General features: G+C 42.4%; 1 protein-coding gene across 8 annotated transcripts in view; it reads right to left on the bottom strand.

Moving 5' to 3' along the window:
* Positions 1-26,491, bottom strand: part of PCDH9 (protocadherin 9) — a 761,173-nt gene that overhangs the window by 108,494 nt on the left and 626,188 nt on the right. For 3 of the 8 annotated variants that reach the window (XM_083501076.1, XM_083501081.1, XM_083501079.1), the window contains one exon: positions 7,714-7,785. The exons of the other annotated variants lie outside the window; for them this stretch is intronic. In XM_083501076.1, coding sequence (XP_083357202.1) covers positions 7,714-7,785 — 72 coding nt within the window. The remainder of the gene's footprint in view (positions 1-7,713; positions 7,786-26,491) is intronic. 8 annotated transcript variants of the gene reach the window in all.

Genomic DNA, 26,491 nt, shown 5'->3' on the forward strand with positions numbered 1-26,491 from the left:
AAAATATTATTCAATTAATTATCCTTTAAAAATGCGTTCTCCCCACTGCTGAATGGGATTTGGACTTTACACTGGCTTAGTTTACACTGGCTTGCTTTATTCTGGCTTCTTATACATAGGATTTGGTCTTTTAGCAGCAAGGAGTCAGAAGTGAACATAAGACAAGCACTTTTCAATACTTTTCTCAAAACCACAGTTAATGAGAATGTTAAATTGTTCTATTTATTCTATTTTCCTTCTCAAATGAAATAACACAATTGAAATGGAAGAGTGCAACTCCATTTAATTCCATTTTTAAACAAGTAGACCATATCACAGAAGCAAGTTTTCAGTTCTCCAAAGATATACCTAGTGCTAGATTAAAAAATTAAACTAATCAAACCTTTATAACACTACAGTTGTACCTTGGATCTCAAACACCTTAGCTCCTGAACAAATCAGCTCCCGAACGATCAAAACCCAGAAGTGACTGTTCTGGTTTTCGAATGATTTTCGGAAGCCGAACATCTGGCACGGCTTCCGCAGCTTCCAATTGGCTGCAAAATGCTCCTGAAGCTAATTGGAAGCCACGCCTTGGTTTTTGAAGGGTTCTGGGAGTCGAACGAACCCCCAGAATGCATTCTGTTCGAGAACCAAGGTACGATTGCACATTAATGCAGAAGTTGTTGCAGTAATGGTTGCCATTAATTTGATTATGAATTGATTTTAGAATGTATTTTAATTAATTGACTGTGTGATTTTATGTACACTGTGCTATTTTTACTTGTTTTTAGCTGCTCTGAGCCTGGCTTTGGTCGGGGAGGGCAGGATATAAATTATTATTATTATTATTATTATTATTATATTATTATTATTATTATTATTATTATTATTATTATTATTATTATTATCCCTGCTGTGCCTCTGGTCTCTTTGGGCTTCCTCACATCCTCATGAGCCACAAGGATTCTCCAGCTCTTTCCCTCAATTTCCTGGCATGATCCTATTTATTTATTTATTTTCTGGTGCCATGCTTATATGAGGTTCATTGCAAATTGGTCACATGTAAGTGGGGAAATGCCTGTACTTGGAATTGGTTCTGGGAACAGGTTAGAGCTCAGTACAGTTTTTTCAGTAAGATAGTTGTTACCTCTATGCAGTCCCTATTAACAGCTGGGCCAATTGTAGTTTATGGACACTTTTCATAGGCAACCATTTATAGTGTGTATTACAGTAACCCGGTCTCAGATTCGCAGTTTCCAGAATTGGAGATAGTTACCCACCAGCCTCTGGGTTACAGTTAGGAACTCCTGGACATAACTGACATTTGGGAATTAAAAGTCAAAGCTGGGTCCAGCATAACTCTGAAAAAATAAACCTGCATTTTCATGCTACCCAATATAATGCAGATTGAATGCCAATCTCTACTTCAGCCCTACAGACAAAAAAAAAATTCATCTAGATTAAACCCACATGCGGTCAACTATCTCTAGAGTAAGAACGAAAAGAGAAATAGGGTGTCATCTGCATATTGATGGCACCGAATGCCAAATACCCAGATTAACTAGTACCATATTGGCCTGAATATAAGCCACACCCAAATATAAGCTTCACCTTTAAAATTCAAGAAAAGAAAAAAAGACAATATCCGAATATAAGCTGCTCTCTTAAAATTCCGCAGGCACTCACACCCGTTCCGTTTTACTGTATGTCTGTTTCAGCAGCTATATCGTAAAAGCCAATTTTTGTAAGGTCGCGAATTTAAGCCGCACTTTAACTTTTCACGGTCGGAATTTGGAGAAAAAGTGAGGCTTATATTCAGGCCAATACGGTAACTGTATAGACATTAAACAACATGGAGGGCAAGATGGAACTTTGCAAGAATCCACAGAACAATGGCTAAGATATCAAACAGCCCTCCAGCAACACCTCCTGAGACCACACCTCCAGAAAGGACCTGTACCAGCATAACACTGTGCGCCACTGAATCCATCTGCAAGGGTACCATGGTCAATGCAATACCCTGTAGCTGAGAGGACCAGCGAAACCAGCAAGGATGCGTTGTTCCAGTCCAGTTCTCAGGATAAATACAGTACTGGGACAACCAAAACTATTCCTACCCTGAAACTGAGCCCAAGACCACATAGGTTGGTCCATAGTTCTCCTGCTCCTGTTGAGGTATGCCATCAAAACTTCCCCTTCTTGTGCTGCTTCCAGTTCCCACACAACCAGTTGGTTCTAGCTGTATATAATATCAGGGCCGTCTTAAGCATATCCCAGAGTTGTCGACCTTTTTTTAAGGGCTGGAGGAGGCGGGCAGCGGCTGGAGGGCGGCTCCTCCAGCAGGGAAGAGGCAGAGGCTGGAGACGGCACCTCCCGGCTCAGTTGGCCGCTTTGTGCCATGGTGGCCACAGCAGGCAGCACACCGAGCAAGTGTGCCTGCACTGAGTGAGCGAGGGTGTGTGCGCCGCTCCCACCGAGCGTTGGCTCAGTTTTTTTTCCTTTTAAGCCTTCTGGCGCCACACAGAATTTGGCACCTGCAGGCTAAAAGGGAAAATAACCGAGCCAATGATGCTCGGCAGGAGCGGCGCACACACCTTCGCTCACTCAGTGCACTCATTTAGTGTTTCCTGGACTCTCACCTGGCGCCCTCCAGAACTTGGAGCCCCGGCGCCCCGCACCACTAGCCTCTATGGGTAAGACGGGCCTGGATAATATAATATAATGTAGATGGAAACAGTTCTCAAAGTCCTGGCATGCCAAAGAGACCTATGCAATTCTATGGATGCTCATCAAAAGGAGGAGGTCTTATGTAGCCTGGCAAGTGCCACTTCAGCAGGTCTTGCAATTTAGCTTGAAGAAGTGAAATAACATTGATGATGGAGACATGTGCAGTCTGTAGTTCCTTGGCTAATGGAGCATAGTCAGTTTTGCCATATTTACTAATCAACAGTGATTGGGGAAGACTTCAGTGCAGCCATCCTCATCCAGGAAAAACAGCAGGTTCCTTCAGTAGTCTTTTGCATGTGTGTGAACCAGCCACAATAATTTTCAAGGAAAATCCTTGCAAGCTGCCGGGCTGTTCCAGCAAAACCACTTTCCTGCACATCACGGAGATTTAAAGCCAATGCAAATTGGCAGGTGCAGAAAGTCAAGGTAGCCAGTCCACTAACTGAATACATTTCGAAGTGCAGGCATTGGCTCCCCTTCCCCCTTTAACAGGGAAACGAAAGGTGTGTTGAGAATTCCTTTCCTCCTGTGCTGCAGTTGTGTGTGGGATTGTTACATGTCACGTGTCCGTTTACATTCCAGCACTGATTATTGGAGTCTTGTGAACTCAAAGGGAGACACGCTGTTTCTGTTCTGTATAGCTTTTGCTTCTACAGCTCTTTCTCCGAGGAAGAAAGACAGAGAGAGAGGAGCCATGTTTTCTTTGTTCTGTTACGTTTGATTTAATTTGCAATAAATTAAGCTTAGATGTTACTCCTCAAGGCTGAGCTTCTGTTTTGAGCTCTGCTTGTCGTGTGCTCATGTCCTTGAATATGGGCCACATCAGCGTGATGGGAGACCAGAGTGATGAATCCCGGGCGACACTGAGTTGTGGGGAGGCATCAGGCCTTGGCGTTATCATCCAACAAGGTGATAGGAGAACCAATATAACCCTGTCTATTCATTTGACATCCCTACTGCAAATATTGATTAGTACTAGATGTGGAAACTGATGGCATTATATATGTTTTCTTGTAGGTTAATGATTGCTATGGGCCCCCCTGTTTTTATTATATATTGACAATAATGTTGCAAGAAAATATTTTTGTAGCAGTTTTGGGATCTTGAGGAATTAAGGATTAAAATTTTAGCACATCTTGATCTTCTAAAGATCCACAAAGCTAGAAACAAGCTTGCATATTGTTATACCTATTATATTAAAAGACTAGAGTACATGCAATTGTTCCCTTCCACATCAGTTTTAATTATCTGATTCTCAGCTGACTTTGGCTGTGATACATAAGCCACAACCTGGAGTACCAGGTGTGATTCTGCCACAATCCCAGCAACCCACAGGGAATAAGGCAAAAACCACCTTCAAGTTTATGATAATTTGAGATTTATTTATTTGTTATTTAGAACTGGCTCTGCTTCTCCAAAGGGAGCCCAGAGTAGATTACAACAGGAACTACTGTACATATGGATTTGTTTATTTATTTTATACATTAATTCCTATACCACTAAACTGGGTTTTTTTTGTCAAAGCAGTGTACATAAATAATAAAAAATAAAAAGTAAAAACTTAAAACAATATAAATCAGAAGAACATAAAAGGGTAGGTGACAGTATATTATTATAATTATAATTATTTTTATTATTCATTAAAATTAAAGAGAAACAACTAAAAGTATAGAGGAGGCAAACAACAATTTTAAAATATTAAACATTAATGAAGGTAAAATATATAAGGGTAAAGGTAAAGGTAAAGGGACCCCTGACCATTAGGTCCAGTCGTGACTGACTCTGGGGTTGCGGCGCTCATCTCGCTTTATTGGCCGAGGGAGCCAGCGTACAGCTTCCGGGTCATGTGGCCAGCATGACTAAGCCGCTTCTGGTGAACCAGAGCAGCAAACTGAAACGCCGTTTACCTTCCCACTGGAGCGGTACCTATTTATCTACTTGCACTTGACGTGCTTTCGAACTGCTAGGTTGGCAGGAGAGGGACCGAGCAATGGGAGCTCACCCCATCACGGGGATTCGAACCGCCGACCTTCTGATCGGCAAGTCCTAGGCTCTGTGGTTTAACCCACAGCGCCACCCGTGGCTTGTGTAAATAAACATTTTAAGTTGTTGTCTAAAACTGAACACCGTGGATGCTTTTCTAACACAGGGAGGCAATGAATGATGCAATATAGGTACTGCTGCATTATAGAATCATAGGATTGTAGAGTTGGAAGGGACCCCAATGGTCATCCAGTTCAACCCCCTGCAATGCAGGAATTAAATTATTCATTCCAACTGGCCACCATATGGGTGTCATATGGGACATTGAGCAATGCTTCTAAGCATAGCAAAAACAATTCAAACATAATTTCAACCACACTAAAAGGCAATAGTGCAAAGCATTCCTTCAAAGCCTCCCAAAGCCTAGATGCATAAAAACCTTTTGGAAGGAGCTAAAGAGAGAGACTGCCTGATTTCCCCCGGGAGGTCCATAAGAAGGGTGCAGCCACCAAGAATACCCTGTCTTGAGTCCAGGGCCAGCCCCAGACATTTTGGCACCTGAGGCGATTCACAAAATGACACCCCTCTTCCCACCAGGGAAGAAGGGGTGAATGAATATCTACACCAAGAATGAGGGTGGGAGGAATGAAAGATCTGCGGCCCCTGTGGATCCTGCCACCCAAGGCGGTAGCCTCACCTTGCCTCATGAATGGGCCAGCCCTACGTGGGTCCTTGTTCTCCATTATTATTATTATTATTCCTAAATCTTTCTTTCATCTATGAGCTCACTGCTTCATCTCTTTATTGGTTACAGTTTGTTAGCAGTTCCTCCTCCACTGCTTTCTCTTTGCTTTTCAAACAGAGTAAGTGTTGTACATTTTTTAATGTAATTGAAAATTCAGCACATCACCATATAGCCACATCAGCAGGAGTATGGGACGCGGCTTTGATCCTATCTAAACTGTTATTCTAGAGAGCCTCTATTGCTGCATGGAAGATGAGTTGTGACGTTCAAGGAGTGCATTACACATGCCTAGCTTAGGTGAACACAACCGACACAACCTTTTCAGACTTGCTCCGCAGTCCACATCTACCAGACTGACAGTATCTCTTAGATCACAGTAATGAAAATGACTGATCAATTAACTAACCTGTGATTTAAACAGCATCAAATGCTACAAATTAATAGTGAAGAAGTCATGGATGATCTAAAGTTACATTAATGCTACTTACGCTTGCTGTCATCTAAAATATACCGTAACTGTCAAAAGTTCTGCGCAGGGAGCATTAAACATGAAACTAATGCCATCCCCCTTTAATGGCTGTAGCTGGGGATGAAGAGCTTTTCTCAGATCTCAAATTCAGGTGTCTCCTTGAATTCATGCTGAGAACAGAAACATGCAGTGCTTCTCTTGATATCCTGGTCCTCATTCCCATTTATTTTGCAGTGATATGAGGGATATCTTACATGTATGGATGACTCAGTACAGCATATATAAGAACTTTATTTTCACATCACACATGGTGGTTTTCAATTGAGGGCATCCGTACATTCGTTGACTTTCATCAACTGAGCAATCTAGTGCTGTATATGAATGCATGTGGGAGCAACCCCTTGAGATTTCATGGTGCTTCCCTATTTCTTAAACAAAATCTGCCCATAGAGGAACCTTCTCTTCTCTCTAACATGTGAGATTTTGGAACAGGTGACTCCTTTGAACATGTGCAGCAAGGGAAGTCGCTTACAGGTTTTGAATGTCTAACTTTTTAAAGTATCGCTTCCAAGTCCACAGCTTTCATTTTGATTGTTGAAGGGATAAGGCAATTAGGCATCTGCAAGAGCTAATTTTTCACCCTGCAACCCTTTTTCAAAGAAGATCCACTTCTCAGTTCCAGACCTTTTAAAAAAATAACACATGCAATACAATCTCAGGAAAGTCACACACAGAGGGATAGAGAATATTCCAAAGTCCCTGAAAAAACCTACCATTTAGTTTCAATCGGGGGATGGGGGTGGGGAAGGAATGCATATTTTCACACATTTTCCTGCCTCTTTCAGTGATAGGGACTTTACTAACTTATAGGCATTTTCCATTTTCCATTTCAGGGAGACCATTCAGTGTCTCATAAGGCTGGAGCCCACGAGTGAAACTCAGGGGACGGTTGTTCTGCAGCTACCCTATTTTGATCTCTCTTGGTGCAAAACCATTCACGTTTTCCAACATGCCTACTACCTGAAGCTAAAAGTATTCCACATTCAAGAGTTGAATCTCCTGTGCTTCTGCTGTATAGCACTCACCTTAAAACACACACACACACACACACACACACACACACACACACAGTGTAGCAGCACAAAATTCAGAGCTTTCGCATATTGCACAGAAGTGAGTTAGTTTCTTCTAAGTGGCTGCCTTTCCAGAAGGACTGACCTGGAGCAATACATTCCATCCAGCTGAGTACCACAATAATGCACACGCTCCCAGGACTCAGCTCAAGGGATGGTTCTGCGTCATGCCACTAACCACAGCTGTCAGCAAATACATTAACAGCAAGGAAGGAAGGGTATGGGGTGAAGGAAAATCATTAATGACATGCGGCATGACCCCAAGACAAGTCTCTGTGGCTGCACACATTTGCAGATCTAATTTGTGGGCTCTTGAGTCAGATAAGGCAAGCAAGCCAGATGAAGAGGGGGGAAAAGATGTAAGAACAACAAATATATTTGTCAGGCTCCCTCAGTTTGTGTATGGCTTTAGAGGCCTAGATTCTTTACTGATTTTTATTTGATGTTTTTAATATAACTTTAAATATTATTCTTATTTATTAATTTTTCTGTTTATTTACTTGTTTGTTTATTTGTGAACTCTCTAGAGCACCTCCATTTAGGAGTGGAAAGCTAAGGTATAAACTAAGGTATAAACCTTAGTGACAGGGCTGGCACTAGGTTCCAGGGGGCAGGCGCAAAACATGAAGCCCAGGCCACAACTGCACAGTATTTTTCTTCTTCTGATCACTCACCACTCATATATACAGCCACATGGGGGACCGATATTCCAGTTCCAGTTTGCGCCTTCATGCATTCTTTGAATCCTGACAGAGAGCAAATAACATGGAAAAGCAAATAACTAAAAAAATCTCAGAAAATAAAAGAGAGAAATGCAAGTTCCAGGAAAGCCTGTTTGGGGAGAGCACTCCATATCCAGGGTGCCACCACTGAAAAGGGCTTCTCTCCAGTGACCAAGGGCCTCGCCTCATATGAACAGAAGAAGCAGCTGCTGGATCAGGCCAGTCAGTTCCAGCACCCTGTTCTCACAGGGGCCAAGCTGATGTTTGTGGGAAACCCAAGCAGGATTTGAGCAGAAGAAGACTGTCCCATCCTGCGCCTTCCAATAGCTGGCACTTCAGCTAGGTCGTTCGGCAAACTTCTGGAGAAGGGCATTTGGTTCCAATCTTAAGGACTGGGCACATATACTGTACACAGAAGGAGGCATTCCTTCCCATAGTCTGGCCTTAAGCTGTTTTAAGCTGTAAAGGTTAATACCAGAAATTTGAAAAGGGCCCATCGAGGAACTGAAAGTCAGTGCAGATAACTGTTGGTACAATCTATAATATCTAGCAGTTCCCAAGAATATTCCTACTGCCTTACTTTGGATCTGCTGCAGTTTTTGAACCATTTTAAAGGGCAGCCTCACTCACCTATTTTTAAGAGAAATGCTTTTACAAAACGTAGACCAGGATCATCCTGCTCCTTGATGGCACCTGAGCAGGTAAGCCAATGGCAGCCAGAGGGACAAGGACAACTTTGCTTGCTCATACACACTGAGGCTCAGGAGATCTGCCACTTGCTGGAGAACCACACAAGGCTGATTGTCTGCTTATATACTAGTACAGTCATACCTCGGGTTACGAACACTGCGGGTTGCGTGTTTTTGGGTTGCGGACCGCACCAAACCTGGAAGTACCCAAATGGGTTGCTTCTGGGTTTCGGCACTTTTGCATGGACAGAAGCACAAAATGACATCAGGTGCATGTGCAGAAGCGCCAAATCACATCACACGCATGCACAGACCCAGCACTTCAGGCTACGAACACTGCGGGTTGCGAACGTCCCTCCTGCACAGATCACATTCGCAACCGGAGGTATGGCTGTATACAATAATCATAACACTTATTAGCAGTAGAGTTTTCAGAGTTAACTGGTACACATTAACTATCCTAACTGAGATGTTTACTTGGGAAATACCCATCGTTGCACAACCTGAGAGAAAAATCAAGAACAATAGGGAGCCTTGGCAACCAATCCAAAACAAACCTATTTATGAAATATGCCCATTTATTGGAACTTGACTTCAAATGACCTTAAAGTGTGCTAGTTACAGAAGCATTTATGATGTGTCTTGAAATGAATAACTGAAGTCTAAAAGAGCACTAAGATCCTAAATTACGTATTTTGAGGACTCCTAAATCTAACTCACTGCACTTTTTTATAGCTCTCCACTTTATATCCTCAGAGATTTAGTGAACTATGTGCTGCAACTAGTCTAGTCTAAAATTACAACCCTTGCATATACATATTTTAAGCAGCATCTTTTATAGGGAGTCACATATATACTTTTTTTTTTTAAAAAAAGAAATCAATAGATGAACTTGCTAAAACTGGATTAAACCATAAACCTAAATATGAGAGGTGAGAGGAAGATGGAAAGAGGCATAGAGAGGCAAACTGTTGGATAACTTATAAAAATTAATGGCAGGGCCCACTGCGGAGCTGCTGCATTTTCTAATTTCTGGGAATAGCTGAGAGGTTTTGTCAGCTGGCAGCAATTCCAGCAGAAGCATGTTGCAGAGAAGTCTAATCTGCTGTTCTTTCCAGTAAGAATTGAACAGCCAGGGGACTTCTTTAACAGCAGTGACACAATGGTGTCAAGTGTGACGGTTAACAGCGCTACCACAACAACTATGGCTATTAGGAAAGGGAATTGCAACGGCAGAAGCTGAGTCAGAGTTCACAAGGAAGAAATCAGATTCTTGGGCCTCACTGCTCAAGCAATTCCCAACAACGCTGGTCATTTAAAGGAATACCCAACTGCAACCTACAACATGTGACTCTATGAAAAGCCAGCCCATGGCTACACATATACACAGAGCGAGAGATATGCCATTTTAGTTACTTGTAGCCCACCCTTCTGCTACACTTAGGCCAGAGTAATACAGAAAATACAACCAGTCATGCCAAATGATGCAGTAAAATGGAACAATATCATGACACCATCAAAGAGGCATCCAAAACCAGCAGAATAGGCTATAAGGAAATCACCAATTAAAATGTTAAAATGCTTGGTCAAATAAATACGTCTTGACCTGGTGCCAGAATGATTGCAATGTTGGTATTAGCCGTACTGCTGTGAGGAGGGCAGTTTCACAAACAAAGTATAATTCACTGGTAATACATGTACAAGCAATGAGAAATCACCAGGTGTTTGGGGTGATCCCAGAGTAAAGTTTATGACTGACACCACAGAGGGGAACTCAGTAGAAGTGGTTTTCTCATATTTTACACTAGATGCTATAAAGTGCAGTGAAGAAATTTCATGCCAGAGAAGCTTGGCTATTATTTCTGACAATGCATTTCACTGCCATCGCTGGACTTTAGATTTTTCTCCCAATGCAATAAATGGCTATTAGTCTTGAGAGCTACATGTTCATAGCTGGTGTATCCATTGCCGGAGGACAGACAGTGTTGCCTTCATGGTCCACTTGTGGCCTCACTGGAAGCATCTAGCTGGTCATCCTTGGAAACAGGATGTAGAGCTAGATAGATCTTTGGCATGATCCAGCAGGGCAAGTTGAGTGCTAGGAAAACAGAGCAAACTGCCTTATGCCTTTGCAGGCCAGTGGCCCATCTGCCTCAGCATTGTCTGCACTAACTAGAATGGCTCTCGGGAGTCTTTTGCAGTCCCACACAGAGATGCTAGGCATCGAACTTGCATGCCAAGCAAGTGCTCCATCACTACATTATGGCCCTACCTGGCAATGTTCTGGTGTTATGTGAGGCATAGTAGCAGACACCAAATATAGGATAGTTCACCCAAAACTGAATCATGGCATGAAGAGCCCTCCCACCAACAGGCAGGGGCGGAGGAAGGGGGTGCAGTGGGGGCGGGTCGCCCCAGGTGTCACCACTGAGGGGGATGACAAAATGCTGGGCGGCACTCACCGGGGAGTGACACAGTGGCTTGGGCACCCGCAGGCTCCACGCTGCCCCAAACAGTCCGCCTGCTGCCTCCCCCTCAGCTGTAGGGCAGCTGAGGGGGAGGAGACAGGCAAAAACCTCAGAGGCCCCAGAGTGTCCTGCACCGGCTTGCTCTGCCCCACGGGTGGCTGGCCCCGCCCCTGGGTGCAGGGCACGCACGTCGCTCCAGGCGCCCGATCGGCTTGTTCCACCGCTGCCCACAGGTTCGCACACCGTCTGAGTGTTCCAGCTATTCATGGATGGGAGCGGCCCTCACAAAATCCGTCCACCACAAAAATGGAGGTCCACTTTAAATGGTATGTGCATGTTGAAGAAGGGACCATAAGCCCAAGATTTACAGTCCTATCTCACTATACACAGAACCTATACATATGTTTCGTTCCACCGGCAAGATATTTTCTGTGCTTGCCCCTTCATTTACCTCCTTATACTAGCACTTGCTTCAACTTCCAGTGCTGCCCCCAGTTTGTTCAAGAGAACAATGTGCAATTCACTAATCTTTTCAAAAAGTTTATTAGCATCCTTGGTATGTAAGCACCAATAATAACATAACAAAGATGACTTATTTGTAAATAATTCTGCTATATGGAAAGAGAAAGCTGTTTGTATGAGTCAGTGAATGAATGACTCATTCCTCAAGCCTACCTTCAAAATCTTTTGCTGAAACACCCCCCCCCCCCGGGAGATAGCTATTTTGTCCTATGGCTGTGGCTAGTTTTCACCCATAGCAAATTTCAAAGGTCTTTGGCTATGAAGAGCTTCATTACATCAACAAAAAGACAAAAGTCTTGCTTGTGATTTGTGTGTGATATTGGTGGCCTTATCCCAACTTCTGCTTTATCTGATCTGCCACTTTCAAGACATTTTTAAAAATTGATTTCCCCCTGAAATGATAAAAAAGTTCCTTCCTTAAATGATCCCTGCCAATCAGGGATCATGCTGAGATAATATTATTGGCTGTGTAATTTTGACACAAAGTCGAATCAAAGTGGAGACAATGGTTTACACTGTCTTTCTAAATAGGCAAAGGTTTAATCCTCTTTCACAGCCCAACCCCAAATTGGTGAAAGACATTGTCAAAGGAAGAGAGGGACTGAAACACGCACATGCCCTATTTTGACTTAAGCTTTATTGCCGTGCACAGTTTGTGAGCGATCTTATAGCTGTAGTGTGCAGCAGTCCTATTGACATTGCTGATAAAAATATAATTGCTGTCATTTAAAAACCTATAATACAGTATAGGCTATATGGGCCAATTACCTAGACCTGCTCTTGTCTGGACTGATTTCACCAATATAACACCAACAGAATTGGTGGGTTTCAGGTAGGTAGCCGTGTTGGTCTGCCGTAGTCCAAACAAAATAAAAAAATTCCTTCCAGTAGCACCTTAGAGACCAATGAAGTTTGTTATTGGTATGAGATTTTAGTTGGTCTCTAGGGTGCTACTGGAAGGAATTTTTTAATTTTTTTTTTTGTTTCGAGAATTGGTGGGATTTGTTCACAAGAGAAATTCTAGTTTAAATACTTTCTTAGCTACAATGCTTACTGAGGAACCTTGGCTAAGGGACTGTATCTTAGCCCAGCTCATCTCACAAAGCTTAATTCTCCTGAAAATAACACCAGAGGGGGATATATCAGAGTTCAGTGAACCTCTAGGATAGGACAGGTGAAAAATATTTCACCGTTTTCCATTCCCTCTTTATTCGGAACAGAAATCTGAAGCATTGAATAATGAATGTATATCATTTCACATGTATGAATATATGCATGCTAACAATACCTGTGTATGAATGAATAATACATTGGTAGTATTCACACAACTCAAATAATGTGGATACAAGACTTAAAAACAAAACAAAACACCAGAGTGTTAAAAATCCTTCCTTATAGGTCAAAATCTAAATTAGGTTTGACCAGTCAGGAAACAGAATATGAACAGTTCGTAGGACTAACCGGCTCCTCAAAAATTTCAGCTCAGTGTTGTAGAATGCGTTAGAAGGCAAAGAGAATAGACAAATTGCAATGAGCAGCCTAAATAATGACCCAATAGAAACCAATAATTCAACTAGAGTCTTGAATAATGTGTCCAATTCTGACTGCTAGACTGGACAAGGCTAGAGTATAAATAGAAAAAATATTTTCATGTGTAAATCCACACCAACAATTCCCTGTATTAGAAATGCAGAGCACATTGCTACAATTTACACAGATAGCGACCTGTTTAATAGGAAGAGATCAATTACTCAGGTTATGCTTCACTTTTTCTGCTGTAAATATAAGATTCTCTAGTTGCTGGAATGTGTTTGCACAGGCCAGTAAGCAAATTCAGAAAAGTCAGGGAGTCCCTTGCTTTGCAATGCAAATCAGCCTATTAAGACAGAGGCAGTCACAGTGTTATGAAGCCAAAAGAACAAAGGAAGAGAGCACCTGCTGTAGTTTCATAGTGTGATCAATGATATTCACCTTCCCGTCTCTGCTTAACTAGAATGCCTATCAAACTCAGAAAATGGAAAGCCTCAAAATGTTATCCGGTCGGGTTTTTCTTAAAAGGTAGAGTCTCTCTTCCCACCCCCACCCTGGTAATAGATATTCCTGCTGAGCAGAACTAAGGAAGGAAAGTGGAATGATAAACCCTCTGCCCTTGTGGTCCTCCTGCTACCGTAGAATGGAAGCAGGGTGTTAAAAAGCCTTTGGTAAATATTATCAAGACTAACATTGTTTTGTTTTGTTTGTTTGTTACACTTATATATCCCAACTTTTCATTAAAAAATGTCCATGGCAGCTAACAATACATCACAATAAAACTCTATAAAAATAAGAGCAGATTAAAACAGAAAACAAAAAACCCCACATGACAGTCAATTAAAAACATAATTAAAACAAATGAAACAGATTAAAAACACAGAGCAGCATTAAAAAACAAACAAACCACCTCGACATCCCTCAGTTTTTCCCACATTGTGCACCAAGGCACCTTAATGTGCCACAAGAGGAAGTATGCTGTTAAGAGAGATAAATTCATCCAATAATCAAAGGCTTGCGTGAGTCAAAAGCACTCAGCCACAGCAGGAAACCTCCTCTAAGGGTGACTAATTCTGGTGTCTATCTGCATCACATGGGACTGAATTATCCAACCACACCTGATGCAGAGGAACAGCAGAGTACTGACGGAGAGAGACAGGATGCCCATTGCAAATTTATGAGTCACTGCTCTGGGCTTACCACCTTGCACTGAAGTGGCACACATAGGAGAAAGATTTGTGCAGAATCACAAGAGAGAGTACCTAATGCTTACTGTTCCACACCTAGAAGTTTTTGTTTTTGTTTTTAATAGGAGAGTGAAGGGTTCGGAGACTAAAGATGACACTAGTTTGATAATGGCCCTTCTTAATAATGGTCCTGCTGGGGCTGTTGTGAGTAACGCTGCCAGGTCGCACCAGCCCATGCCAAACGACTGTAGCTTTAAATTCCACAAGGAAGCAGGAGACAAGACAGCTGTGGTTTCTTACTTATCCACATCTCCTTTCTGCAATAATAAGCAGGATCCTGGGCATGCCCTGCAGGGCATAGAGAAGAAAAGCAGGTGACAGGGCTGAGAAGGAGCAGAAAGGAGAAGCTGCTGCTCTGACGTCTTCTGTGTCCGTCTCCAACTGCATACATGCACATCCCTCTGTTTTGCAGTCTTTCAGTTCTTATGTCACATAACAAGTAGTGGCAGAGGACATCAAATGTCATAACAGAAACACTGAACTAACTGCTTTGCAGGGCAGGGGGGTTGTCTCTTAATGCACTGCATAAAATTCAAGTTATTGATTTCAGTTTCACCTCAGAATGATCAGAATTTGGGCAAAATAATCCAAGCAAACAAACAGAACAATACATGCTTATTTTCTGGTGAAGACATCACCAGATTTTCTGTTTTCTTGAAAATGATTGTGTGGGATGAGCAGGTAGATGAACATGAAATGTAGCACTGTGTCCAAATTTCATTCTCTCGTCCCATGCAACATACAAAAAGTGCCGAACAGTGAAGCTAAGCCTAAGGTCTCACTTAGCTCAGGTGAGAAATTGTGAAACGGTTCCTCATTTGCAGCCAAATATTGTTGCACGCTGTCTGGATGCTGTGCAAAAATCTGCAGCTCCAGTGCCTTGCTGAAAGACAGAGGCCTTCAATCTCAGCAGCTGTATATCTGTCATTACTCTCTTAAGTACCAAAATTCCCATTAAAAGAAATAAGATGCCTCTGGGTGTAAAAGTCTGAATAATATTACCTAGATAAAATGCTGTAGCCTCCAACCTCCTCCCTCCCTCCCTCCCCCACTGAAATTGATTCATGGTGATTGAAAATGTCCAGTGACACAATTCTGAAGCCAACAAAATAGGATTGCTTAGAAAGCGTGTTGATTCAGAACTCCAAATACATATTTCTTTCTTGCCTAAACCAAGGTGGGAGTGACATATTGTTCTTATAGAAGGAGCAAGACCTAGAGAAAATGGCCTAGTGACCAGAGCTGGCAATTCAGAGTTCAAAGTCAGCTGAAGCATAACTTAACATCTTTGCTCACTGAAATAGCTGCAGGCTTGATTAAGTCTCAACCTCTCCATTTGGCCAACCATTTTAGGCAAACTATGCCTACCTGCCAACCACTTGATGTCATAAGGTGTCCGACATGGTAAAGTTACGTGCCACACACTGCGGTTAAAAGGAAGTTGGAGCCCCTGCACAAAGACAGTTGGTGAAGTTCCAGTGGCAAATACAGAGACAAAGGGAAGGTGATGCTTGGGTATGCCAGGAATTGCCTCTGGAGAAGGCCACAGCTGGCTACACGTGCTGGCATTGTGGTGCAGTATGGAGGAGAAACAATTTGAAGTCTCTGAGCAGTTTGTAAGCAGATATCATTGCGTCCACTTTCCAAAGCAAAAAGAGGATTGGCCTGCCCTGCCCCAAGAGAATATTGCTTTTGCCCCACCCATCATTGGGGTGTGGCCCTCAGGTTGGCCATGTCTGAATCTAGCACTCAGGCCTAAAGAGCTTCTCCACCCATTACAGAATGTGGCTGTGGAATCCATGTCATGACCGTAGCGCATGGTGTAGTGGTTAAGAGCGGTGGACTCATAATCTGGTGAACCAGGTTCGCTTCCCCGCTCCTCCACATGCAGCTGCTGGGTGACCTTGGGCCAGTCACACTTCTTTGAAGTCCCTCAGCCTCACTCACCTCACTGAGTGTTTCTTCTGGGGGAGGAAGGGAAAGGAGATCGTTAGCCACTTTGAGACTCCTTAAGAGTCTCAAAGTCCAAACTCTTCTTCGTCTTCTCACTCTGAGCAGCTGCTGAGTCCCAGCCAGAAGAGGCAAGACTAGCTAGATCAGCCAGTGACATCAAAGGCAGAGATGCTGGCCACAGACCCAGGCCTCATCTCCAAGGCCAAGCCTCAACCAGAGCCTAAGCTGTGGGTCTGAGGCCTTTGGGCCAGGGACCCAAAACAGGGATCAGAGCAAATTACTTTCGTAGAGCTCTCCAAAGTACTTCTGCTCTGGCCTGCCTCACTGCCTGACTCCGGGATTTTTGGTTAAGGTCAGGACAGCACACTTTTTCAGAATCAAAACATTCTTTTATTTAAAGGCATGTATCGTGTCCTTGTGGGTGTGAGGGTACGTTGCATGGGCAATACCCAGTACAAGTACTATTTTTTCTAGAAAAAGAGGTGCCAAAACTCACCATGAATGCCTCCCTTGTTCTCTTATAATGACAGTGGTGCCCACCTAAGAAGTGCCAGAACTGAGTTCCAGCTGAAAAAAGCCCTGCCTGGTACATCCACAGCCAAAAGAGTTGCTTAACATTTCCAGGGCAGCAGGCAGCGCTTCAGCTCCTTGTGACTCCTCAAGATTAGCAAAAGTGAGTAAATGGTGCAAAACATGGAAAAACAGTGACATCATTTGCACAATAGTTAAAGAGAAAATTCAGCTGCTTCTTTTTGTTTGTTTGTTTGTATAAACTTTTGAGGAATTTTTAAAACTCAGAAATCAAGATCAAGTGTCTTGGAGCAAGGAACAGCTTTGGACTATGCAGTCATTGCAAGTATCAAACTTTTAACAGGGAAAAAATACTAATAAGCCTAAAGTGCAAGATTCCACAACATATTTATTAAATATTCAGTACTATCCTTCATCCAGGGGAAAATATATTTCACACACTTCCTTTCCCTTGGCAGTAATGTGTCAGGAGCTAAATGCCAGTGGGGGGAGCAGAGCCCAAACGGTCTTCCACCCACACCCAGTCACTAACACCACCTACCAATAAACAACCACCCAAGCTTGCACCATGACATGGGTACCTGAATGTGGGCTATAGGGAGGCTTAAACCTTTTGCTTCCATTATATTTGACCTCAAGCTCCACTGGGAAAAACAAATGAGTCTTTTTTCCAGGTAAGGACTGCAGCTTTGGTCTTAGTCCCAAGCCAGGCCCCAAACCAGATTTGGTTGCTGCGTTTCTACGCTGGCTGCAAAGAAAGAGAGGTCCTTCCACAGGAAGTATAGAAAATGAGGAGCAGGGGTGAGCCCAAGGAAAAGAGGCATCGCAAGCCAGATGGGAATCCACCCCAGGGCTGGATCTTGCCCATGGGTCAGGAGCTCCCCTTCTTGATCTGTGGTCCAAATGTGCGTTTACACTAATCTAAAACTAGGGACTTGAATCACAATGGTCTGGATTCAGCCAAGCGTTCTAGATCAGAATTCAAAGGACACCAAACTTCCAAGAACTTATTATTTTCAGGCAACCTAAGTTTTATATTTGGGAAATGTCCAAGATCTTTTCATGCCACTTAGTTTTGGGTGGTGGTGCTCCCTGTTTCCTTTCAGTGACAAGCTACAGTCTTTCTTGTTGCTGCTAAACCAATGCAAGGACCATATGAGAATATTTCAGAATACAAATGAATTCTGAGCAATGTCTTTCCTCTCCAGTAAGTGAACAGTGGGGAACCTTTTCATCCAGAGAGCCTCGTTCATTCATGGGCGACTGTGCAGGGACCATGTGCCAATATGAAAGGGGCTAGGAGTGGAGATTAAAGTCAAAAGAGATGGAACTTTGTCCTGAAAGCTGCTTTCAAGCCATTCAAAGCCAGAGTTTCCTACACACACATACACACAAATATGTATTTCCCTCCCCAATCCAGGCAAGCAAGAGGCATTCTCACAAATCAAGGGTCTGAGGAGAGTGAGAAGAGCGTTCTCATGTTCAGCCTTGACCCTGAGGTTTTCTCACCTTTTCTGTAGCAGGACAGTGCTGCTAAAGCAATTCACAAGTGCATTTTTACATCTCTAGTGGGCTTATATCCAGTGCTATTTTTCTAGAAAAAAGAGGTGCCGGAACTCACCATGAATGCCTCTCTTATTTCCTTATAATGGAAATGGTGCTCACCTGAGAGGTGCCAGAACTGAGTTCCGGCAAGTTCCGGCAAGTTCCGGCTGGAAAAAAAGCCCTGCTTATACCAAGGCAAAAAATTATGTTAAACAGAAATGGAAAGAAACCTGGATTGATACTCTGTGGTGCAAATTCTAAGTCTTATTTTCCTTGTAGATTTTCAAAATACCCAATAGATGAATTTCTACCTAGTTTTCAGTTGTTGCGCACAGGCCCAAGGGTTTTGGAGCTCAAATCTTAATTGGGTGTGTGGGGGTCTCTGCTTTCTTCTGTTTAGCCGCCATGCATTGTTCGCTCAGTTGCAATTACACTACTTAGATTTTGATAAAATCTTTCTGAGATAAGCAGGAAAGGGACATTGCACTTACTGTGCATTTTAAATCAGCAAGAACACATTCACCTCCATCCTATTTATGAGCATCTATTACCTCAGTCTGGCTGAAATCTCAAACTCAAATTATCACATCAAATTTCTTGGGAGAAATGCAGTGAAAGAAAGGGGGAAAGAAGCAAGACATGTATGAAAAAGAACAATTTTTCCTTCTGCAAAAAACCCCCACAATAAACCCCAAGGGTCTGGAAACAAAGCCTTATGAGGAGTGCTTGAAGAAGTTGGGTATGTAGGATTTGAACCAATGGCATCACGTTACAAAAAAAGAAATTCTGAATAAATATTCGGAAATAAATTCTGACAATAAGAGCTGCTTGGCAGTGGAATGGATGTCCACAAGAGGTGGTGGACTCTCCTTCCTTGGAGGTTTTTAAGCAGAGGTTGGATAGCCATCTGTCCTGGATGTTTTAGCTGAAATTCCTGCATTGCAGGGGGCTGGACTAGATGACCCCCAGGGGTACCTCCCCACTCTAAGATTCTACCTTATATGTAATTTCTGCAGAGATCGTGAGGTTGAAATAGGAACAAGTTAATTCTGATAAAACCAAATTTCCTCCTATATGTATTTAATATTCCACCATTCCACTGTAGCTATAGTGCTCAGGTCAGCTCATAACAGTTTTTAAATACAAAATCAATAATGAATATTTCACAATACAGAAAAAAATCTAACAGAAGACAAATAAACTTCCAGTGTTTTTAATAAAAGTAAGTGTATCTCAAAAAATAAAGGTCTTTTAGATGTTTTGCCCAAGGAGCAAACCTCAACAGTCAGAGGCAGATGGCTTCTGAATACTAGTTGTTGGAAACTGCAGAATGAGTGCTGTGCTGCTTATTTGTGGGCTTCCCATACACATCTGCTTGGCCTCTGTAAGAACAGGATGGGGATTGTTAGGTTGTCTTTGTTTTTATGTGTGTGTGTGTGTGTGTGTGTGTGTGTGTGTGTGTGTATATATATATATATATATATATATATATATATATATATATATATATATTGCAATTGTATATTGTATACAAGGGACGCAGGTGGCTGTGGTCTAAACCACAGAGCATAGGGCTTGCCGATCAGAAGGTCAGCGGTTCGAATCCCTGTGACGGGGTGAGCTCCTGTTGCTCGGACCCTGCTCCTGCCAACCTAGCAGTTCGAAAGCATGCCAAAAAGTGCAAGTAGATAAATAGGTATTGCTCCGGCGGGAAGGTAAACGGCGTTTCCATGCGCTGCTCTGGTTTCGCCAGAAGCGGCTTAGTCCTGCTGGCCACATGACCTGGAAAAACTGTCTGCGGACAAATGTCGGCTCCCTCGGCCAGTTAATCGAGATGAGCACCGCAACCCCAGAGTCATATGCAACTGGACTTAACTGTCAGGGGTCCTTTTCCTTTACCTTTATAATGTATACAAATTCAATAATCAAACAAACAAACAAACAAACAAACAAACAAACAAACAAACAAGCAAACGGGCCACTGGTCTGATCCAGCAAGCTTTATGTTAGCTCCCAAATTAGAATTGAATGTTTACTTATGGGGAACTTGGTGCCAACTTAGACAGGAATAACACTCACCATCCCTGAGGAACTTTACAAGCCTTATCAAAAGTGCCCCACAAAATTTGTTCCATGCTTTACCTGAGTAAGAACTCTCAGATTAGCCTTGAAATTTAACATCATCTGCAATGCTGTTCCTGGGTGCTACTTCCTGATTCTTTGGGTAACATCAGAAAATACAGAGGAAGTGGTGCAAAGATTAATATATCATTATGGCAAAGGATGGTGACTAAAATCTGCCATCTATGGTGTTGTTGTTTTTAACCAGATGGATGGTGATATTGCAGTCCCACCCTCCATTAAGAACAGATGTTCTGACAGCGACAAGAGAGGACACATTCAATTTAGTTGCTTCTCTCAAATCCCTTGATACTCTCGCTCTGTGATGGGAGATGCTTTGGTTCCCTTCTTCCTCCACAATGAAAGAAAATAAAGAAAAACACCAGGGATCCCCATTCTGTTGCAGGATCCCTCTGATGATGCTATTAAAAATCTGTCACTAGATTTGGATTTATAGCTTACAAAACCAGTCCACAGTTGCAGTTGTAATATCTAAGCAAGCTGGAAAAGCATCTCTTTGTGGGTAACTTTTGTATACCACTGTAATATTTAATATAATGTCTAGGGATGCCAGGGATGCCGTGTATTTCAGATAACTACGTGCAAACTGTTGCTCAATTGAGCTAACTGCATACAGAAGCACATCATGGTGTCACCATTCTTTTCGATAGGGAACATGATGTGCAATTAAACACTCTCTAGATAATAATGTGAATAGCAACAATTATTTGGAACTGCACTGCGAAAACCTCATTTTGCAGATAAGAGTTCCAAATATATTATTCAGATTGGGTGTATAGGCACAAATAACTGTGGAAATAAAGGAGATTGTGTACATCCTTTCTGTGGAGCAGTATCCAAGTAGAAAAAAACACCATTGTCCCAATCTAGTGACAAGCTCTCCTGCCCAAGTCCCAGTCATTTCCAAGGTGCTTCTACAATAGGAAATTTATGGACAGATTGTTCCCTTTAGCTCTTTGATAGCTGTGGCTCTTCAGCTGTTGAGCTGGAGTTAAGCTATTAGAACAATCTTTTTATAAAGGTGCACTTGAATTAAAAATCCAGCCAATTTGGTAATTTCAAAGGGACTTGAATCCCAAAGCACAATTATTTTATTAAAATCCCATATGTGGGACTCAAGGAAGCCTCTTTGGGAGTAAACAAGCTATTACTATTCCTTATAGCCCTCTGTAACAGAAATTGCACTGATACTCCATTCAGTCCTTCTTCAAGGAAAAAAAAGTATATAAATCATTGCAACTTAGAAGTAAAAATACACATTATTCTCCTACTGCAGTCACTCATGCAGGCTACTTCTGTGTTGGGGAAAAAGTGTTATCTCCAAAACTGATTTTTGGATATGAAGTATACTCCAAAGCAGTAGTTTTCAAACTTTCCATGCTTGGGAAATCCTTTCAACAAATGTGTTTGCCAAGAGACTACTATAAATTTGCAGGAGAACTAACTTTTATTGCATTTGATCCCGAGGTAACTTTAACTATGTATGTAGTTATGTAGTATGTAGTATGTAGTATGTAATTGAGAGGTATCACCACTGTGTATAGATGTGACAGAATTGGTAGGAATTGCCTCTATCCATGATATGGATGATTATCATTGGATCGGGTGTGTGTGTGTGTGTGTGTGTGTGTGTGAGAGAGAGAGAGAGAGAGAGAGAGAGAGAGAGAGATTTGTGTGTCTCTCTATGATAGGTTTTGATTGGTATACAGTGGTGCCTCGCAAGACGAAATTAATTCATTCTGCGAGTTTTTTCGTCTAGCGAATTTTTCGTCTTGCGAAGCACGGTGTCGGAAAAGTTTTGGAAAAGCTTCAAAAATCACCAAAAACCTCAAAAAAGGCTACCACACCGCGTTCTATGAGTTGCTCCTTGAAGTCAAGTCGCAACTGTATTAACGGTGTTAAGAAAAAGGAAACAAACTTGCAAAAAAGCAAGACGTTTTCGTCTTGCGAAGCAAGCCCATAGGGAAATTCGTCTTGCGAAGCAGCTCAAAAACCGCAAAACCCTTTCGTCTAGCGAGTTTTTCGTCTTGTACCCCATACCGACCACCTGAGGAACCCCAGATAAGACCAAGGACAAGGTTCCCTGGAACACAGTGTGCAAAAACCTGCTCCATAGGAAATAGGCTCTTGCTTTCCCTTCCAACCCCCACCTCTCAGCTGCTTTCCTCCATGACAGAGAAAATATGCCTTTGAAAGTCCTTCTGGGGTAACAGAGGAGGGGAAAGACTAGCCAGTCATTTTTTATGACTGTTTGATATTAATTTCAAATGGTTTTAGGTTATCGTACACAGCCCTGTTGTTTGTGAAAGGCAGCATACAAATACTTTTCTAAATAAAGATATAGTGGTGAATGGGTAAAGGATTAAACACTCCCTCTTTCCCACTTCTTCTCTACCCCTCACCAAACTACTTTGCAGGTTTCCCACAAAGAGCCAAGCTCCCTGACCCATTTCTAAGGCCTAACCACAAGCAGACTGAATCATCAACCCCAGGGGAAATGCTTGTCTGCTCTTACATATCTAAGTAGCATATTTGCCTTTGAATTCCCTCTTCCCAATGACTTGTCACACACTGTGGTCTGTTAATACCGAGGAGGAAACACTGCCTGCCCTCCCGTCTCTGCCCCACCTCTGCTAATCCTGCTTGCATTTATGTGAATGGAGCTATTTGCTATTTGAAGAGACCAAAGGATTTGTTTCTGCCTTTCACATTGTATTCCAGATTACAATGTTTATTCACCATCATCTAGCTGTACATTTTTGATACTAATTTAGAGACTTCTTCTGAATTATTTCTTGTAGAGATTTGATTTGGTGTTTTGGGATTTATTTTTTTGCATTGTTATTCACAGTGTCGTCGTAATTGTTAACATATGTAGCAATCTGTTTAAAAATAAACACGTGGCGCATCAGAAGGAAACAAGCTACAGAAAATAATGTAATGGGGAACAATTTGCATTTAAAAGAAAATGCTTTGTAACTGTAGTAGCAAGCAAGGCAGGGTACATTTCATATTGTACCCAGAAACACAAAATTTCAAAGGACTGAGAAATATAATCACTCTTGACATATGTTTATATTAGCAGGCACCTATTATTACTGGAAGATTGTGGGGCATATTTCCCTTTATAATTGTTTTAACCCAGGGGTCAGCAAACTTTTTCAGCAGGGGGCCAGTCCACTGTCCCTCAGACCATGTGGGGGCCCGGACTATATATTGGGGGGGGGGAATGAACGAATTCCTATGCCCCACAAATAACCCAGAGATGCATTATAAATAAAAGCACACATTCTACTCAGGTAAAAACACCAGGCAGGCTCCACAAATAACCCAGAGATGCATTTTATATAAAAGGACACATTCTACTCATGTAAAAACATGCTGATTCCCAGACTGTCCGCAGGCTGGATTAAGAAGGCGATTGGGCCGGATCCGGCCCCCGGGCCTTAGTTTGCCTACCCATGTTTTAACCTATCAGACGGTATATACAACAGAAAAGATCCAGACTATATTACTATATTTTTAAACAATACAAGAACTATTATAAGCTGGACTGTGCATGACCAATTGCTCCTTCCTCCTTCAAATGCATGGGTCCAATTGTGACATAATATTTCATTTTAGGCATAATGCCGAACCACACTTAGGTGAAGAGATGGCCTACCAGATGTTGTTGGACTATAACTGCTACAATCCCCAACTACTGGCCATGCTGACTGGGGCTGGTGGGATTTGGAGTCCAACCACCTCAGGCCAGGGTTCCCCAGCCCTGGTTTAATGGTACATATCAAGTATGTTCAGGCCTTGTGCTGGAGCGCTCCCTCTCCTTCTCTACCATGGCTGCGAGGAGCAGTCTGGCAGTAACTGCAGAAAAAAGGCAATGGGGAAGTGTGTGAACACAAAGGTTATCAAGGATCATTCCCACAGCAAACAACTATGGTTTAGCGCAGGGGTAGGCAACCTAAGGCCTGGGGGCCAGATGCGGCCCAATCGCCTTCTCAATCTGTCCCACAGACGGTGCGGGAATCAGCGTGTTTTTACATGAGTAGAATGTGTGTTTTTATTTAAAATGCATCTCTGGGTTATTTGTAGGGCATAGGAATTCGTTCACACACACACACCCCGCCCCAAATATAGTCTGGCCCACCACATGGTCTGAGGGACGGTGGACCAGCCCATGTCTGAAAAAGATTGCTGACCCCTGGTTTAGTGGTTCATCTGAATGAAATCAATGTGTAGATAGGGCCCATGCATCTATATTCAAAAACTGGCTGGGGCCAGCTTGTGGAGTTGATCAAGGCAGAAACTGGCAACACAGAGGAACCTGGCTTTTCAGAGTTCAGGTACATACATTACATTACTGAAATGAACCTGGCAAAATACTCCCCCCCCCCTTCCTGTTTTAACCCGTACAATGCAAGCTGGCTGGCAGCCCTGTAACCAGACATTTACATATAGACTAACTCTTTCCTGATGTTCATGGAAAGATCATCTGTAGCCCCTTCAGCAAATGGGAAATCTAACATGCATAGGTTGACCATGATGAATGGGCAGGTCCAGTGAAAGTAATCTTCACCCATCCCATGCACAGCGCATGCAGCTGACTGTTTTGCATGATCATCTGCAGAGTGATAGATTAAACTGTGCAAAACCACTCTAAAATAGTCTTAAACTTTTCCAGCCTTGTCTTAAACCAAGCCTTTTCATTATATCAAATGCTGAGGAACCAGGGAGATATAATAAATTTTCCTTCTCCCGAACCTTTTCTTTTGAGCAGTCACAAGCTCACTGCTTCGTCTGCATCCACTAAGACTTAAGAAATAATTTTCCAGGCGCTAGAACTCTTTTGAAAAATGCTGGCAAATTAAATAATTAGATATACACTCGTGGCTGACAGTTTAATTTGTTTTAATGAGGACCGTAATATACCTGTTTTCAACACAAAGGAACATTGTGCTTTGACAAAACCCACATAATGTTGTCTCACAAAGGAAGAAGAGGAAGGACAATCATTGAAAGAGGAACAATAGAAATTGAAAACATGGCAAAGATCATTTCCAAGTGTCATTATATTTGTGTGCATGAAGCTGAAGAGGTTGCTGGGGGCACAACACATTTATTTTTTTACCCGTTCACAAAAGGGAATTATCATAACGTGGAAGGGAGAAAAATACTCCCAATGTTCTGCAGTTCTTTCTCCTATGTGTGAAGAATGAAGACCTAATCCCTTTCTAGCTATTATTCTGACTGCTTAAACACCAGTACTTTTAAAAACACACACACACAACCATATTTTTGACACAGTTTTACTCGTTGCAAATAGCAGAACGGTGTAAATTGCCATACGCAGTTTGTTTCTACATTATCTGTGATGGTTGCCTAGGCAACTGACGCAAGGCCAAATTTGACAGAGTTCGAAATCTGCACAGTTAATGCAGAGAGTATAAACCAGGACACAATTTGACCTAAAGGATTAAACCGATTGGGTACAGATAGAGGATGCTGAAACAGTGCCTCTAAGGGAGACATGTTTAGCACACTTGCTGCTGGCTGAGCAAAAGAGAGGTTCCATTTCATATTTTCCACAAGGGATATTGATTGTTCATAAACCTTGCGCTGACTATGAAGGTCAGTAAGGAGTGAATACATACATATATAAATTGGTGCGTACCTGCAACAAGTGGGAAGTGAGCTGCCTGTTGGCAAATAATAGCTTGAATAATACTCTTGGCCAATACCCCTCAAACACTATAGTAGTCTGCCATGAAGTGTATCAGTGAATGAGAGCCATGTGGGAGCTCATAAAGCTGTCACAGCTGCCATGCATTCAAGGACTCACTTGCACAGGAACCTCACATTGTGTGCAGGGGCCCCCACCACCCTGCCCCCTATGCAAATAGGGATATTGAATGTGAAGATTGGGGAAAGACTCAAAGGAACCATTGTGATCCCCATCTCTATGTGTTCATTTCTGTGCTTGATGCACAGAGTTCATGTGAGATGTAGTCTGAAACACAACACACTTCTGTGTGTTTTGACATCATGGGAAACTGTGGTTAGTTGAATACTGAAAGCACAAGCTGTTGGTTTCCTCTTCTGATGC

The sequence above is a fragment of the Podarcis liolepis genome (assembly GCF_965112155.1).
Source record: "Podarcis liolepis genome assembly, chromosome: 4".
NCBI classification, from domain to species: Eukaryota; Metazoa; Chordata; class Lepidosauria; order Squamata; family Lacertidae; genus Podarcis; species Podarcis liolepis.